This window comes from Uloborus diversus, chromosome 9 (genome assembly GCF_026930045.1).
Source record: "Uloborus diversus isolate 005 chromosome 9, Udiv.v.3.1, whole genome shotgun sequence".
Classification (NCBI taxonomy): Eukaryota; Metazoa; Arthropoda; class Arachnida; order Araneae; family Uloboridae; genus Uloborus; species Uloborus diversus.
Genome location: NC_072739.1, coordinates 32,594,697 through 32,608,939, shown reverse-complemented (window position 1 = coordinate 32,608,939; position 14,243 = coordinate 32,594,697). Strand labels below are relative to the sequence as shown.

At 33.7% G+C, this 14,243-nt stretch overlaps 1 protein-coding gene across 1 annotated transcript in view; it reads right to left on the bottom strand.

The window, feature by feature from the left end:
• Positions 1 to 14,243, bottom strand: part of LOC129229258 (NPC intracellular cholesterol transporter 1-like) — a 117,421-nt gene that overhangs the window by 28,583 nt on the left and 74,595 nt on the right. Inside the window, exons 13-18 of the mRNA XM_054863528.1 lie at positions 13,593 to 13,707; positions 9,658 to 9,785; positions 8,176 to 8,313; positions 7,694 to 7,783; positions 7,277 to 7,467; positions 4,707 to 4,840 (exon numbers count right to left, since the gene is read on the bottom strand). Coding sequence (XP_054719503.1) covers positions 4,707 to 4,840; positions 7,277 to 7,467; positions 7,694 to 7,783; positions 8,176 to 8,313; positions 9,658 to 9,785; positions 13,593 to 13,707 — 796 coding nt within the window. The remainder of the gene's footprint in view (positions 1 to 4,706; positions 4,841 to 7,276; positions 7,468 to 7,693; positions 7,784 to 8,175; positions 8,314 to 9,657; positions 9,786 to 13,592; positions 13,708 to 14,243) is intronic.

Below are 14,243 nucleotides of genomic sequence, written 5' to 3'. Positions count from 1 at the left end.
ACCATGAGACAAACCTTAATGAGAGCAAAAATGCTATTGTGCCAACTAATGCTCTCTCAAACAGCTCTAGAATTGAAAATGTTTTGTTAATGACTTTAATTGTTAAAATTAAAACAAGAGATAAGGAAAGGTTAGTAAGAGCTCTAATAGGCACACGTTCTCAACTTTCTTATTTAAGTAGAAATGTAATTAAAGATCTTAAGTTAAAATCCAAGTGTAAACAAAGTATTGTTCATGGCCTATTTGGGGGGAGAACCTCTGAACCCCGTTCTCACGATGTGTATGAAATTGAAGTATGTGATTTGCAGAACTTGTTTACTATTAAACTTAAGATTTATCCAAGGAGAAAATATGTGGCTTTATTCCAAAGGCTAGTGCTCATTTAACATTAGATGAATTGAATGAAAATATGATGTTTGCGTCTGATGTTAATTTCAAGAATCATGAAATCGAGTTATTGTTGGGTTCAGATATTGTTGGAATGATCATAAAAGGTAAGTCTCTGAAATTGAATTCCGGATTGGTTATGATAGAAACAAAGTTTGGTAATACTTTAACAAGAAAAGAAAGTAATGCATTGCATAAATCTAATTTTGAATCTAAACAATTATGTGTTGAAAGTAATTTATGTATTGATGTTTCTAATGTTATATCCTTGCATTCTATGAACTACGAAGTGAATAAATTATGGGATCTTGATGTTATGGGAATAACAGATCCATGGGAGAATGCTAGAAAAAAATATGAGTTATCTGATACTATTAAGCAATTTCAAGATCATTTAACAATTCTTCCCAGTGGAAGATATGAACTGTTGCTGCCATTTAAGTGTGAGGTTCAGTTGCCCAATAATAAAAATTTAACTTTGAAGAGCCATAAGAACATGTGTAAAGGCGCAATTAAATGTGGTTACTTTAATGAAAATATAAAAGTTTTTAATGAATGGGAAAAGCTAAAAATCATAGAAAAGGTTCCAGATGAGGAATTAGATGCTTCTGGACATTACTTGTCCCATAGACCCATAATTAAAGAATCTAGTGAGACTTTAAAAATAAGACCTGTATTCGACGCTTCGTCAAGAGAATGTAACCAACCCTCCTTAAATGACTGTCTTATAAAAGGCCCGAATTTGATCGAACTGATCCCAGACATTCTAGATAGATTTAGATTGTATCCTATTGGCCTATCGGCAGATATTGAAAAAGCATTCCTTCAAATTAGTATAGCTTCCAAGCATTGCGATTTTTTACGCTTTTTCTTGCCTTCCGAAAAAGAAGATTATAAGGTTTACAGGCACTGTAGAGTTGTGTTTGGAATAACTACCAGCCCATTTCTTTTAATGGCTTCCATACATCATTTACTTGAAAATGCACCCGGTGAATATTCAGATATTGCCATAAAACTTCGTAACTCCTTTTATGTTGATAATTGCATTACGGGTGTGTCAACTTTGGAAGAATTAGAGGACTTTGTTCCTAAAGCGCAGAAATTGACGAGTACAGTTTGTTTTAATTTACGAAGTTGGGAAGGCAACGTTTCTAGTTCTTACCTTTCCAATTCTACACGTGATACGAAACTTTTAGGTATGATCTTGAACTTAAAACAAGACACACTTAGATGTAGTATTCCTTCCCATGTAAAAACTGATGAAGTTGAAACTAAAAGAACTGTTCTGTCCATGGTTCAGCAAATTTTTGATTCGCTGGGTATCCTAAATCCTATAACTTTATTGCCCAAATTGTTATTACAAGATGCATGGGAAAATAAATTAAGTTGGGATAACCCCTTACCCTTAGACATGCAAAAAAAATTCTCCAATTGATTGAAGCAGCTAGCTCATCTTAACGAATTAACAACACTGAGGTACATGGAAACAAATGAGAGCTCAGAATTACATGTTTTCGTCGATGCATGTAAGTGCTCATATGCAGCTTGTGCATATTTACGAACTGAATTATATAATGAAATTAAGGCTCATTTTGTGCAAGCCAAATCACGAGTTGCACCAATTAAAGAAATGTCAATACCAAAATTGGAGCTTATGGCTTGCTGTATCGGCAACAGATTGGCTCATTCCATCAGATAAGCATTTGACTTGCCTAATATGAAGGTTACATTCTGGAGCGACTCCATGACTGCTTTATGGTGGATTAGAGAACATGGTGATTGGTCCATCTTCGTGTCAAACTGGGTAAAGGAAATCCTTAAGTTAACCTCTCCAGAGCAATGGAGACACGTCCCGGGGAACATAAATCCAGCGGATATAGCATCCCATGGAGGGACTCCGTTCCAATTAGAAAAATCTCAGCGATGGAACGGACCAATACGGCTTAGGGATTCTGATAATAATTGGCCCTCTAATGAAATATTTTGCGAAAAAGATGTAAATCTGGAAAGACGTAAAATCAAAATGAGTGCCATGAATGTAGGAGCTGATAAGCTGCCTTGGTATGCCGAGAAATTTTCAAATTTTGAATCAATAATTCGATTAGTGGCATGGGTCTTGCAATTTGCATCTAATGCTAGTATGCAAACCACTCCAAGAGCTCACGGAAGACTTTCATTGCGAGAGTTGGTAGATGCAGAGAAGTTTTTAATTAAAGACTTACAGTCTTCTTTCTTTCCTAAAATTAGTGATATTTCCATTTGTAATATGTACTTTCAAAGATGAATAAGGTATGATTAGAGTCAGAACTCGCATTACAGAGCGAATTGATAAACCGTCATTTATATCACCGATATTACTACCTGATAATTGTATTTTCAGCAAACTACTAATTGAACATTATTCCCGGATACACTGGCATGCAGAGAAGCAAATTTTACTTAGTATTTTGGGAGAAAAATTCTGGATAGTGAGGGGAAGAAAGACTGTACGAAGTGTAGTTAGGAACTGTATAAAATGCAAGCGTTATCACCTTTCTGATCCACTGTCACTACCAGCTGATCGCGTGAAAGATGCTTCAGTGTTCGAGGTTGTGTGTGTTGATCTTGGCTGGCCCCTTATATATTAAGCATGGTGACAAACATTAGGTGGTTTTGTTTACCTGTGCGATATTCCGCGCGGTACATTTTGAGCTTGTCACTTCTCTCTAAGTACAGATGCTTTTCTCCTTGCCCTTAGACGTTTTGTGGCCAGACGGGGTCGGCCACGTGTCATATATTCCAATAACGGCAAATTTCAAAGGGGATCTTTTAACAGCCTTTGCGAAATTGATTGGAACCAAGTGTTAAATCAAACTAAGATATACTGAATTTCTTGGAAGTTCAATCCTCCTACAGCTGCCTGGTGGGAGAGACTGGTTAGGACTTTGAAAGAGCTGCTTAAACGAACACTCGGTAAAGCCGTTTTAACTTACGAGGAATTGCTAACTATTATTTGCAATTGTGAATCTGTCATGAATTCTCATCCTCTTACCTATTTATCCGAAGACGCGGACGATTTAAAACCTCCTACGCCAGCCATGCTTTTGCTCGAAAAGACTGAGTGGCGAGTAACTGACATTGACCTTATCGATACAGAGCACTATCGCAAAAGAATTAAATATCGGATGAAACTTTTAGAAGAGTTGAGAAAATGATTTCGTCAAGAATATCTTGGTCAATTAATTCAAAATCAAAATGAAAAGGGTGAAAGACGTCCAGTAAAATTAGGAGAAATAGTCCTAGTAGGTGATGATCATAAAAAGTGTTTAGATTGGCCACTTGCCAGAATCGTTGAATTGATTCCTGGAAAAGATGGCGAGATACGAACGGTTCAGTTAAAAACTGAAACTGAAATTTGGATCAGACCAATTCAAAGAGTGTTTTTAGAACTGACCTCTAATAATTCTTTAGATTCTCTTTTGCAGGTTGGAAAAGCTCGTCAACCTGATGTTGTAGAGGCTGTAATTCCGAGGTCTAGGAATTCGACCCTTCCAGAGCCTAGCAGTGAATCCGACGGGCGTGTCTCCTGACGAGCTGTCAACTCCTGCTGCTGTGACACCTCAACGTACCAGGGGTGAACAGATAGTTTGAGAGCCAAATAGGTTAAACTTGTGTAATGTGGAAAGGGTTTTGAGTCCGCCTTCGTAGCCTCAAAAGAGGGGAGGATATGTTGAGGAACAGAATGCCGACTTCTCAACTCGGAACAAAAAAGAACTGAGGAACTCTGTGTACCTGCTTGTAAGATAAATAAATACCTTTGTGCTGAACAGTAAAGTAAGACAAAACTTCTACTTACGTTGTTTTGTCTTACTTTACCTGCTTGTAGTTTCGATTGTAGTCATGTTGGATCACTTCGTCGAAATTGTTTCTTTTAAAGTTTATTAAAAATCAACAGCTAATAATGGTTCTTTCTTCCTTCTCATGTTTTATGTTTTATTTGACAATCGTTAAGCATCTGATAGATTCGCGAGTAGCCCAAACTCTTATTAATTTTATGCAGAATAATATTATATTCTCAAACAAAGCACTGTTCTTACAAATATATATACACTGATTGATGTCGAATTTACATTAATTAAAATGTAGGAAAAAAAATTTCTATTAAAAAAAGTGTTAACATACTTTAATATAATAATTTTGTTTTGCATTTGAAAACAACATGTTCAGCATTTATTTATTGTACTTAACTTTTCCTAAAGTCATTTTATATTTTATAAAATTAATGCCATTTTATAATTGTGGCAACAACAACTTTTTATAACATGCTTGTAGAAACTCACATTTCACTGACGGTGGGCAAAATTTTGAAGAATCATTTGCATATACTCTGCAACAGCCTTTTCTCCGATCTTGTGAATTTGACCAACTTATATAGTTGTCCAACCAAGACATTGGGGGGTGAGCAATATATGTTCTGAAAGGGTAATAAACATGCAATAGTTAGAAAGCTTAACGAACACATTTTGAAATAGCAAATCAAATTTTCAGCCCATAAACATCAAAAGTGTTCTTTTAAGAAAAAGAAAATCTACTGAATATTCATGAATGATACCAACGCGAAAATCATATTACTAGCATCTTAATGCTAACTGCGTTACTCATTAAAAAAATTTAAAAGTATAAAATATATAAGGAAAATAATGCTGACAATATGTTAGTGTATGGCACTCTAAACTGGTAGAACGTAAGAGCTTAGTTAAATCAAGAAAAAACCTTTTTTTTCCTACATACATGCAGTAAGAATGATTTACATTAAATAAATCACAGTTACCCCCCCCCCCTCCACTGGTTACTTTTTGAACCTGGCAATTAGTTGGTTGCTGCTGAGTTGACAAAGATTTGTGAGGTAGTTTACCCACAGCTGTATTGTTGAAAGTATTAGTTTCAGTCTCATGCTAGTAATTTTTTAAGCTGTTATTGCTCACGCTAAAAGTCATTATTATATTAATATGGGAACACCAAAAGTTTTCCTCCCCTTTTTTCAGAATGAATTATAAAAGGAGAAGAATGAAGCTTCTATAACACAGACTGTATTGTTAATAAATATTCACAAAAAAATTCATTCAATTTTTTTTTTTTTTTTAAATTCACAAATGTTCTTTTTTTTAGTCCAATTATAAACAAAATTTTCACTTTTATCTTATTTTATTTTTTTAATTTTGAAGGCCCAAAAAAAAAACCATGCTGAAAGAGCTATTTTAAAATAAAAAATTGCAACAGAAAAAAGATTAGTACTGTCTGACCACGGATTGTATGGAAAGACAAACATCCGTTTTACAGCCGGAAATGGTCGAATCTATTATTTTTTACCGATGTCAGCTTTTGCAGAAGCAGAGTCTCATTCAAATGAGCGAAATATGTGCATCAAATTTTTACTTTTCCTCCTTATTGTTTATAGATTCGTCTTACCAGACGTTTGAAAATTCCATGCAATCCGTAATTGGACAGTATCATGCATTGTTAAAAACATTTGTTATTACTCTACTAGCTACGTCACCCGGCTTAGCATGGTCCGCCTCGAAAATAAAAGTTACGTAAAGTGGCCTATGTTCAACAATCAGGCTTGAACCAAAAAAAAATTCAGTAAAATTTTGAGGCAGATTGCGGAAAAATAACCAAAAAGTAAACATTTTAAATCCCCCGATTACAGGAAAAGCCTTTAAAACAAAAGCAAGATATTTACTTCTTCATATTTGAGAAAAAAAATGGTAACAGATCTTTCGTCTCAATGATTTTCTTCAAGCTACAAATTTTAATATAAAAGCATTGTTATGGAGAGTTGAGATGAAGAACTGAATAATAATTTGAATGTAGGAAAGCCTTCAAAAAGTAGGGATTTTATTTAAAAAACTAAGTGTCATAATTAATAGTTTTTGATTGATCTCTCCGCTAATTATTATCGGAGAATTATGTTAAATAGCCAAACATCAAGATGGGAAAATTAGGAATCAATCCGTACCTGGTTTGATGTTTAGTTCATTGGCGTTCGGGAGATGTAACTTGAACATACATACATAGATACATAGGTACATAAGCTCAGTTTTTAATTATATAAGATAGTTTCTTATTCAGTTCCATTTTAGTTTTAAAAACAAGTTGAATGTGTTAACTTTAAAACTATTACTTTAAAGAATTTTAAGGGGTATAGACACACAAAAATAGCTGGAGAAAATCCGGATAAGTGGATTAAAAAGCAAATTGCCGTAATTTTCAAGAAAACTTGAAATAGTTAGTTGCATGTTGGTAGAATTTACTACTGCGAGCAAAGAGATAGGCTTTTCATTTGTTCTCAATTGAGACAGAGCCTCTGAAACAGCCATAACCAGATTAGCTAATGGTTACACAAAAAGCCTCTCGTGAATTTTAATGACAAAAGATTTTTGCAGTCCGCTCAAAGTGTCAAGCTGAGCAAGTTCCTGCTAAGCAACTTTCCAGAACGGACATACACTCTTCCCTTTCTCGTTCTTGACTTTCTTAAGGTTAACGGTCACTTAGCTCTTGTGTGACGTCGTCAGACCTCCATAACACAGAATTTACTATGTTATTATGCACAGTTATAAAATACTATGGTCAGATAAGGACAGTAATTTCAGGTAAAGGGAAGGAAATTAGCTCTTGTTTTTAAAACCTAAAACATAGAAAATTATAATTCTGAATTGAAACAAAGTTTTAATTTGGAAGAACCGAAAGGTTTGATAAAATCAATAGTTAAACAATGAGTTATTTTAACTTCAAAAAGAAGACTAATAATTATGCTGGATATTACTGTAATAATAGAACTGAATTCAAAAATTAGTACAATGAAAAGTACAACGAATCTTAAGTATTTTGATCTAGAAACAATACTTACATGTTGGAGAATTTAGATGCATCGGATACTTGGGTGACTAAAGACTCATGTGAACAGAAAACAACACTGCACAGTGCATTCTGTTCCTCTACAGCAGAATAATTGTACCCAGACTTCACAACAAAATAAACTGGTGGACCAACGGACAGATAGTTTTCAAGATAGGAAAAGTATTTCAAAACATAAGAGTCCTGAAATGACAAAGAAATCTAATTTAATATCCTGATCCTTGTGTCATGCTGTGTTCATTGTCATAAATAGAAACTACATTTTGACATCTTCCAAAATAACCGCGGAACAGTTAGGGACACATCAGAAGATCTTAAAATGTATGCTGCTTTAATTCAAATTGAAAGAAAAAAAACACATTTATTTTTTTAAATTATATTACGCTTCAAAGTTTAAAACAAAACTCACTTTTGGCATTGACAGTTTTTGATCTAATCCAACATTTATTTTGTCTATGACACTGATAGAAAGGCACAACCAGAAAGAAAACACTAAAAGCTGCAATGAAGGAAAAGAAAACAATATTTCAAACTAAGTATTTAAATAAATATTTCAGATACATTTCTAAAAAAAATTTTAAAAAAATATGCAAACTCTTATACATTTCTCTTACACAATCCATATAAAAATTTAAAGAAAATAGTTTTTAAAAAGTCAAATCAATACTTTATGTAGGTAGTTTTTCACCCCTGAAACACTAGTTCAGAAATTAACTTAGTATTGGTTATGTTAATCATTGTGATAAATACTGAACAAATAGAGAAATACAGCTTGTAGTTCCATCCAACATTGAATTAAAGAAAGACATTTCTTAAGAAATCGTCTGTCATAGAAATCATATAGTAACTATTTTGAACAAATACACAGGCTAAATAATATGTAATACTTACGACACAATATCGTGCATAGTTTTTCATCAAGACAGGAGCATAATACTTGTTAAAGATGTTGTATAAAAAGCCCATCTTATGACTAGGTGGTTCTGAGTTTTCAATTTTGGCACAGCAGCAGATGTCTAAGCGACCCGACTGTCAAAGAAATTTTTTAAAAAATAAATAAAATAAAATAAATGTTTAAGGTAGAGATTAACTAGTATAGAGGATCTTAACCTTTCAGATTCTAAGCCCCCTTTGAACACTAATGTGAGTTTATGTACCCTTCTTACTACCATATACAGTCAGACCTCAATATAAGGTCGCCCGTTTATAAGGTCACCTCGCATATAAGGTCACTTTTCTAAAGTATTGGATACATGGTCATGTTGTAATACAGTAATCACTTATAAGGTCACTTTTGTCTCACTTTGAATAATTTCACTGCCTAACAGGTTCACTTCCACTAAATTATGGATAATTTCAAGTGAGGTCAGTTGTGCATCAGTATTTTGCTCAGGCATATTTGTATGCAGCTTTATTCTAAATGAAAATTTTTCAAAGTCATTTTAAAATTTCTTATTGATTCCAAAATTGTAATTGATTCAAATTGATTAAACTATTACAACCTAATTAGCTGATGTATTTGACTGTTCTAAATTTGGCTAAAATTAACGTATATACATACTTATTCATTAAAAAATATATATGACTTGGTTATAAAGTCATTCCACTTATAAAGTCAATTTGGCAAAGTCCCGAGGGGTGACCTGATATTGAGGTCCGACTGTATGGTCAATACTAGTGGAACAGAAAAATTGAAATTTGTGAAACTAAAGCTAATTATTATATTTAAAAAAGAATAGATAAGTTTGAAAACAACTTTTAATATTACTCTACACAACTTTATTTTTAATATATTATTATTAAAATAAATTAAATCAAATATTCAGAAAGCAAACTACAAATTACTTTGAAGTAATTTTGGATCTAAGCGACATTGGCAAGTAATACCAGTCACTTTCATAAGATCGCTCAGAGGACTGCTACTGTTTGTTCAGGACAAGTTTTTGAATAGTAAATTTTAACTGTGAGGAAAAGCACTTGAGGTCATTTTCAATGTCTAGTCTTGCTCGATATTTTGTCTTGAAGTATGCTACTGCCAAGGTTCAAGATTCACAGAGATATGTGGATGAAAATTGCACTAAAATACTCAAAAAAGGACAATAATATTGAAATAATATATTGAAAATATTCACATGTGACATGTGTGAAAATTTAGCAGCAAAGTATAGTTAGCTTTAATTTTATTTTCTGAAAACTGTCACGCCTCCCCTGAAATTCTTCTGTACCCTCCAGGTTAAGAACCTATTAATGTATTGTTTCATTAAAATAAATAAATAAAAATCAGCAGACTTGAATTAAAATGTTAACTATTTTACATCATAATAAATAAGAGGGCAATATATGTGTTTAAATCAACAAAATATTAATACTTACTTCTTCTCTAGCAGCATCAAGAGATAATATTGCAACAAAACAGCTTATTTGAAGAAGAAAATCAATTAACAAAGCTAATCCTGCATACAGTGCAAATGCATGGACAGCTGGCATTGTTGAGAGAGCACCTATAACATTTTGAAAAAACTCTCCATCAGTAAAATTTGTTATCAATAAATTTTATTACTGAGAGCATTTATCTCTTATTATTTTTAACACTTGAGATATTTAATGTGCATGAGTGTTGTGAGCGCATTAGTGTTAAATGAGTATTAAGAAAATAATACCTGCAGGATTGGTTTATTTGATTTTTATGGCGCAAGAACCCTTGAGGGCTATACTGTTCCAAATGATTTTTTATTATACAGTCGAGTCCCGACTTACGCGAGGGATGCGTTCCAAGACACCTCGAGTAAGTCGGAATTTCGCGTTGTGGAACAAGGTATGTTTAGTAATTTTTTATAAGCATACCCAACTGTTTCAGACATTTGTAAACACCCCTCATATGGTTTCAAACCATTTATTAACTATATATTGGAGTATCTTTTACAAAGAACCAACTTCTGTATTTTAGAAAAAGCGTTATTATTTGACATAAAATTTTGTAATTTAGCACAAAATCAATGATTAATGAGGAGGAGAAACTTAAAATAAAGCAGCATGTATGTACACTACAGCATTATTACTGCACTGAACAGTATAGATGTAGTAAATATATTTATAATTTAAAAAATGAAGAAGGTTTATGCAGCGCTATCAGAAAGTTATCAGTCGTCTGCCAGCTCATGCACATCAGACAACTCGTCAGAAGAAGAAAGAGTGATGAGTTCATCTTTGACTTTTTTAGGATCATCCCAGGTTTTTCTCGGTGGATCTGTCTTCTTTATCAGAAAGGATGTTATCTTTGGTTGCCTTAGTTTTTCTTTCTCTAAGACAAGTAAATTGTTGTAAGGAGCCATTGCAGATGCAAGGAGATTAGCAAAAGTAATAGAGCGCATCATATTCTGATCATGCGTCTCCAACAGCATTTCTCTTGCGTGTATGCTCATTTTGTTAAGGACTTCAAAATTCAGGGCAGGCAACTCCTTTCCATCCTCTTCATCTTCGTCTTCTTCCTCACTTGCGGATTTAAAAAATTCTGCAAGGTCAGTATCTGACGAAGCTTGGCCATGGCAGTTGATGAGCTCATTGATATCCTCTTCCTTCATATTGCAGAACCCTTCTCCACACAGGTGCTTCGCCAACTCCACTGCCTTTTGAATTGCTTCATGGTGAATGTCTTCAGGAGCAAAGCCTCGACAGTCATGCACGACATCTGGCCAAAGTTTCTTCCAACTTGCATTGATTGTCTGTGTTTTCATGGCTTTTAATGATGTGTCTATGTTGCGCAGTGCAGAGGCAATTGTGTACTGCTTCCAGTACTCTTTCGGGTTGAAATTTTCATCACTGTCTATTGCCTGCACAAGATTTTGGAGACACTCCCTTGTATAAATGACTTTAAATACTTTAATAACGCCCTGATCCATGGGTTGGATTAATGACGTCGTGTTTGGTGGCAAAATACGCACTTCAACGCCTTCCTCAAGAAGGTTTGTTGCATGCCATCCAGCATTGTCCATTATCAGAAGGGCCTTGAAAGGTAGACCTTTGTCCTTCAGATAATCTTTAACCTGAGGAATGAATGATTCGACAAACCATCTGTTTGTGAGGGCTTTTGTAATCCAAGCCTTTGAGTTGTGCATGCAATGAACTGGCAGGGTGCCTTTGTCTTTGCTTTTTAAAGCCCTTAGATTTTTTGACTTGTAAATTAAAGAAGGCTTTAACAAAAAGTCAGCAGCATTGCCGCAGATAACCAAAGTTGCACGATCCTTATTGGCTTTAAACCCAGAGACCTTATCTTCGTCTTTAAATCAATATGTAAGAGATGGCATTCGTTTCCAGAACAACCCTGTCTTGTCCACATTAAAGACATGCTCAGGTTGATAACATCCTTCCGTAATAATCTTAGGCAAAACATTTTTTACGTAATCTTCTGCAGCAGCAAGGTCAGCTGAAGCGCTTTCACCATGAAGGATCCCACTTTTCAAATTGCTTCTCTTAGTAAATCTATTGAGCCAAGTAGCACTAGCATGAAATGTCTCAACACCCGAGGGTCTGCCTGAGGATCATCAATGTTTTCTTTTTCTTCGGCTGGAGCGGGGGTAGATTTACCTGCAATTTCTGTACACAGTCGCCGAGCCTTTTCTTTAATAACATTTCCATCCATGGGAACACCCTTCTTTCTAGTCCCTTTAATCCGCAATGCAAGAGCAGCTTCCATTTTCATGATGTTAGTATTTTGCTTTGACACTACTCTGCGAGCTTCAGTATTAAAACTTAATAATTTTTATGGATTTCCTTTTCTTGATTTTTACTTGTCCGAATTGAAGATTCACTCACACCTAATTTTCGCGCTACTTTCGACGCACGTTTTAAGTGTTCAATTTTGTCCAGAATTTTGACCTTTCTTTAATCACCAAAAACTTTCTCTTTTTCTTCCCCTCTTCGGAAACTTTAGTTGAAAGAAAACGTTTGGGTGCCATTCAATTTTATAAACGTTAACGTTCATATGTAGAATGAAAAAAACTGAATGAAAAATACCGAGTGGATATTTGTATAATCGAAAGCAAAGCGATGTTTAGACTAGTACAGTGAGTGAATTTCCTGTTTCAGTGATTCTAAAGGGATGAAAGTCCATTCACGAAACCAATATTTAGTGTCAACGAAGCCCATATTAATACTGCGCGATTCTTTTCCAAAAATTTTAGAGCTGCAGCCGTGGAATTTGCGACAGCAAAAAAAAAAAAAAATCATTACTCGGGAAAAACTCTCGTTGTAGCCATTTCGCTTCAGTCGGATCCCGTTTTAGCGGGATCTGACTGTATGCTATTTATTTTTCATTCAAGAATAAATTCAAAAAAGTAAAATTAAGCATATTTTGAAGTAAAATGCATAAAACTTCAAGTACTAGTATTAAAAAAGGACAGCTGATAAGAACATAAACGTTAAAAACATTTAAACAAATTGTAGATAAAGAAAAAATGGATGAAACAATATCTTGAAAAATAAGGAAAGGATGAAATCACATAATGATGAGACAAACACTAAATTAAAAAGGAGAATCCAATCTCCTAAAGGAAGGAGTACAAATTGTGATGGGGGAGGGGTCCCCCAGCAACTCCTTCAAAGGTGGGTAAAAATTATTAAAATATTTAAAACATATTTGATTAAAATTTGGGCAGTTATATAAAATATGTAACATTGTCTGATTTACATAACATGTAATGCATGTTGGAACTGGTTCACTACATAAGAGGTATTTATGGATAAATCTGGTATGTCCAATACGAAGTCGAGCTAATATAATAATACCTGCAGAAAGTTAATTAATGAAAATCCTAATGCACAAAGCTCTCTCAGCGGAAAATCAGTGATTTTTTTAAATGTATGTAAATGTAATAAAATTTCTGTAAGGAAAAACTGAGAAAGCCAGTTTTCCCTAACAGAAATTAATTCACTTATCTTTGTTTGATGAAGTATTTTTTAGAAGTTCATTAAATTTTCTTTGTTTAATTACTGTATAATAGTTCTTCACAGAGCACTATTTTTTTCATTTCCTTTATGTTCAATAAACAATGAGTTAATTTTTTCTAAATTTTGTTAAAAAACCTAATTATATATTGTAGTTACATACTGGATCGTATGTTACAGTCACATATCATATAACCACTTCATTTGATTCAATGATATTATTTTCCTGAACAGTATTTTCTTCATTATTTATGAAAAACCAAACAATTTGAAAATTGCACTACCTGTGGTCCCAATTCAGATTTTTGACCGTTCTACTGCATTTAAAACAAAATCGTAACAAAAGATCAACCCCAGTCTCTTACCCAGGAAAAAACAGGAAGACTCAGCAAAACTTGCAAGGAGTATTGAAGGAATAACTTGACCAACCACTCTTCCAATATGCTGTTGTCTTGTCTCCAGATTTCCTCTTCTTGATCTCTGGGAGAAAAAAATGTATTCACACGGTGAAGCTAATTAAATGTTTCAAATGAAAGTTTTGAATTTTAATCTGCCTGGAGAAAAAATGCTTTTGAAATTAAAAACAAGCAATGTTAAAATTTGTGAAGAAAATAGATTTCTTTTTAAAGTTGTATAAGTCTTTTAAGCTGTAGAGATGGGCAGCATTGTTCTTTGTAATGATTCGTTCATCAGAGGATCGTTCATTTTTACCCGATTCTTGAACTTGTTCATTTGAACAACATCACTCATTTGAAAAAGTTGTGTGTGTTATCTCTGCGAGAATTACTCCTGCTGCGAAACTGCTTCATTCTATCATTAATATTCCTTTAAAGGTAATCAGCTTTCAGTTAAAAAAAAAAAAATACACCAGTAAAAAATTTAATCAAAAAATATTTTATTTACATTTTCATGTATAAAGCACTTATAGTTCATTTTGTAAGATATTCCTTTGGGGCCCAGTAGTCGGATATCTGTTTTTAAATTAGAAAAATTGTAGTTTTACTCCTGCTTGGTGC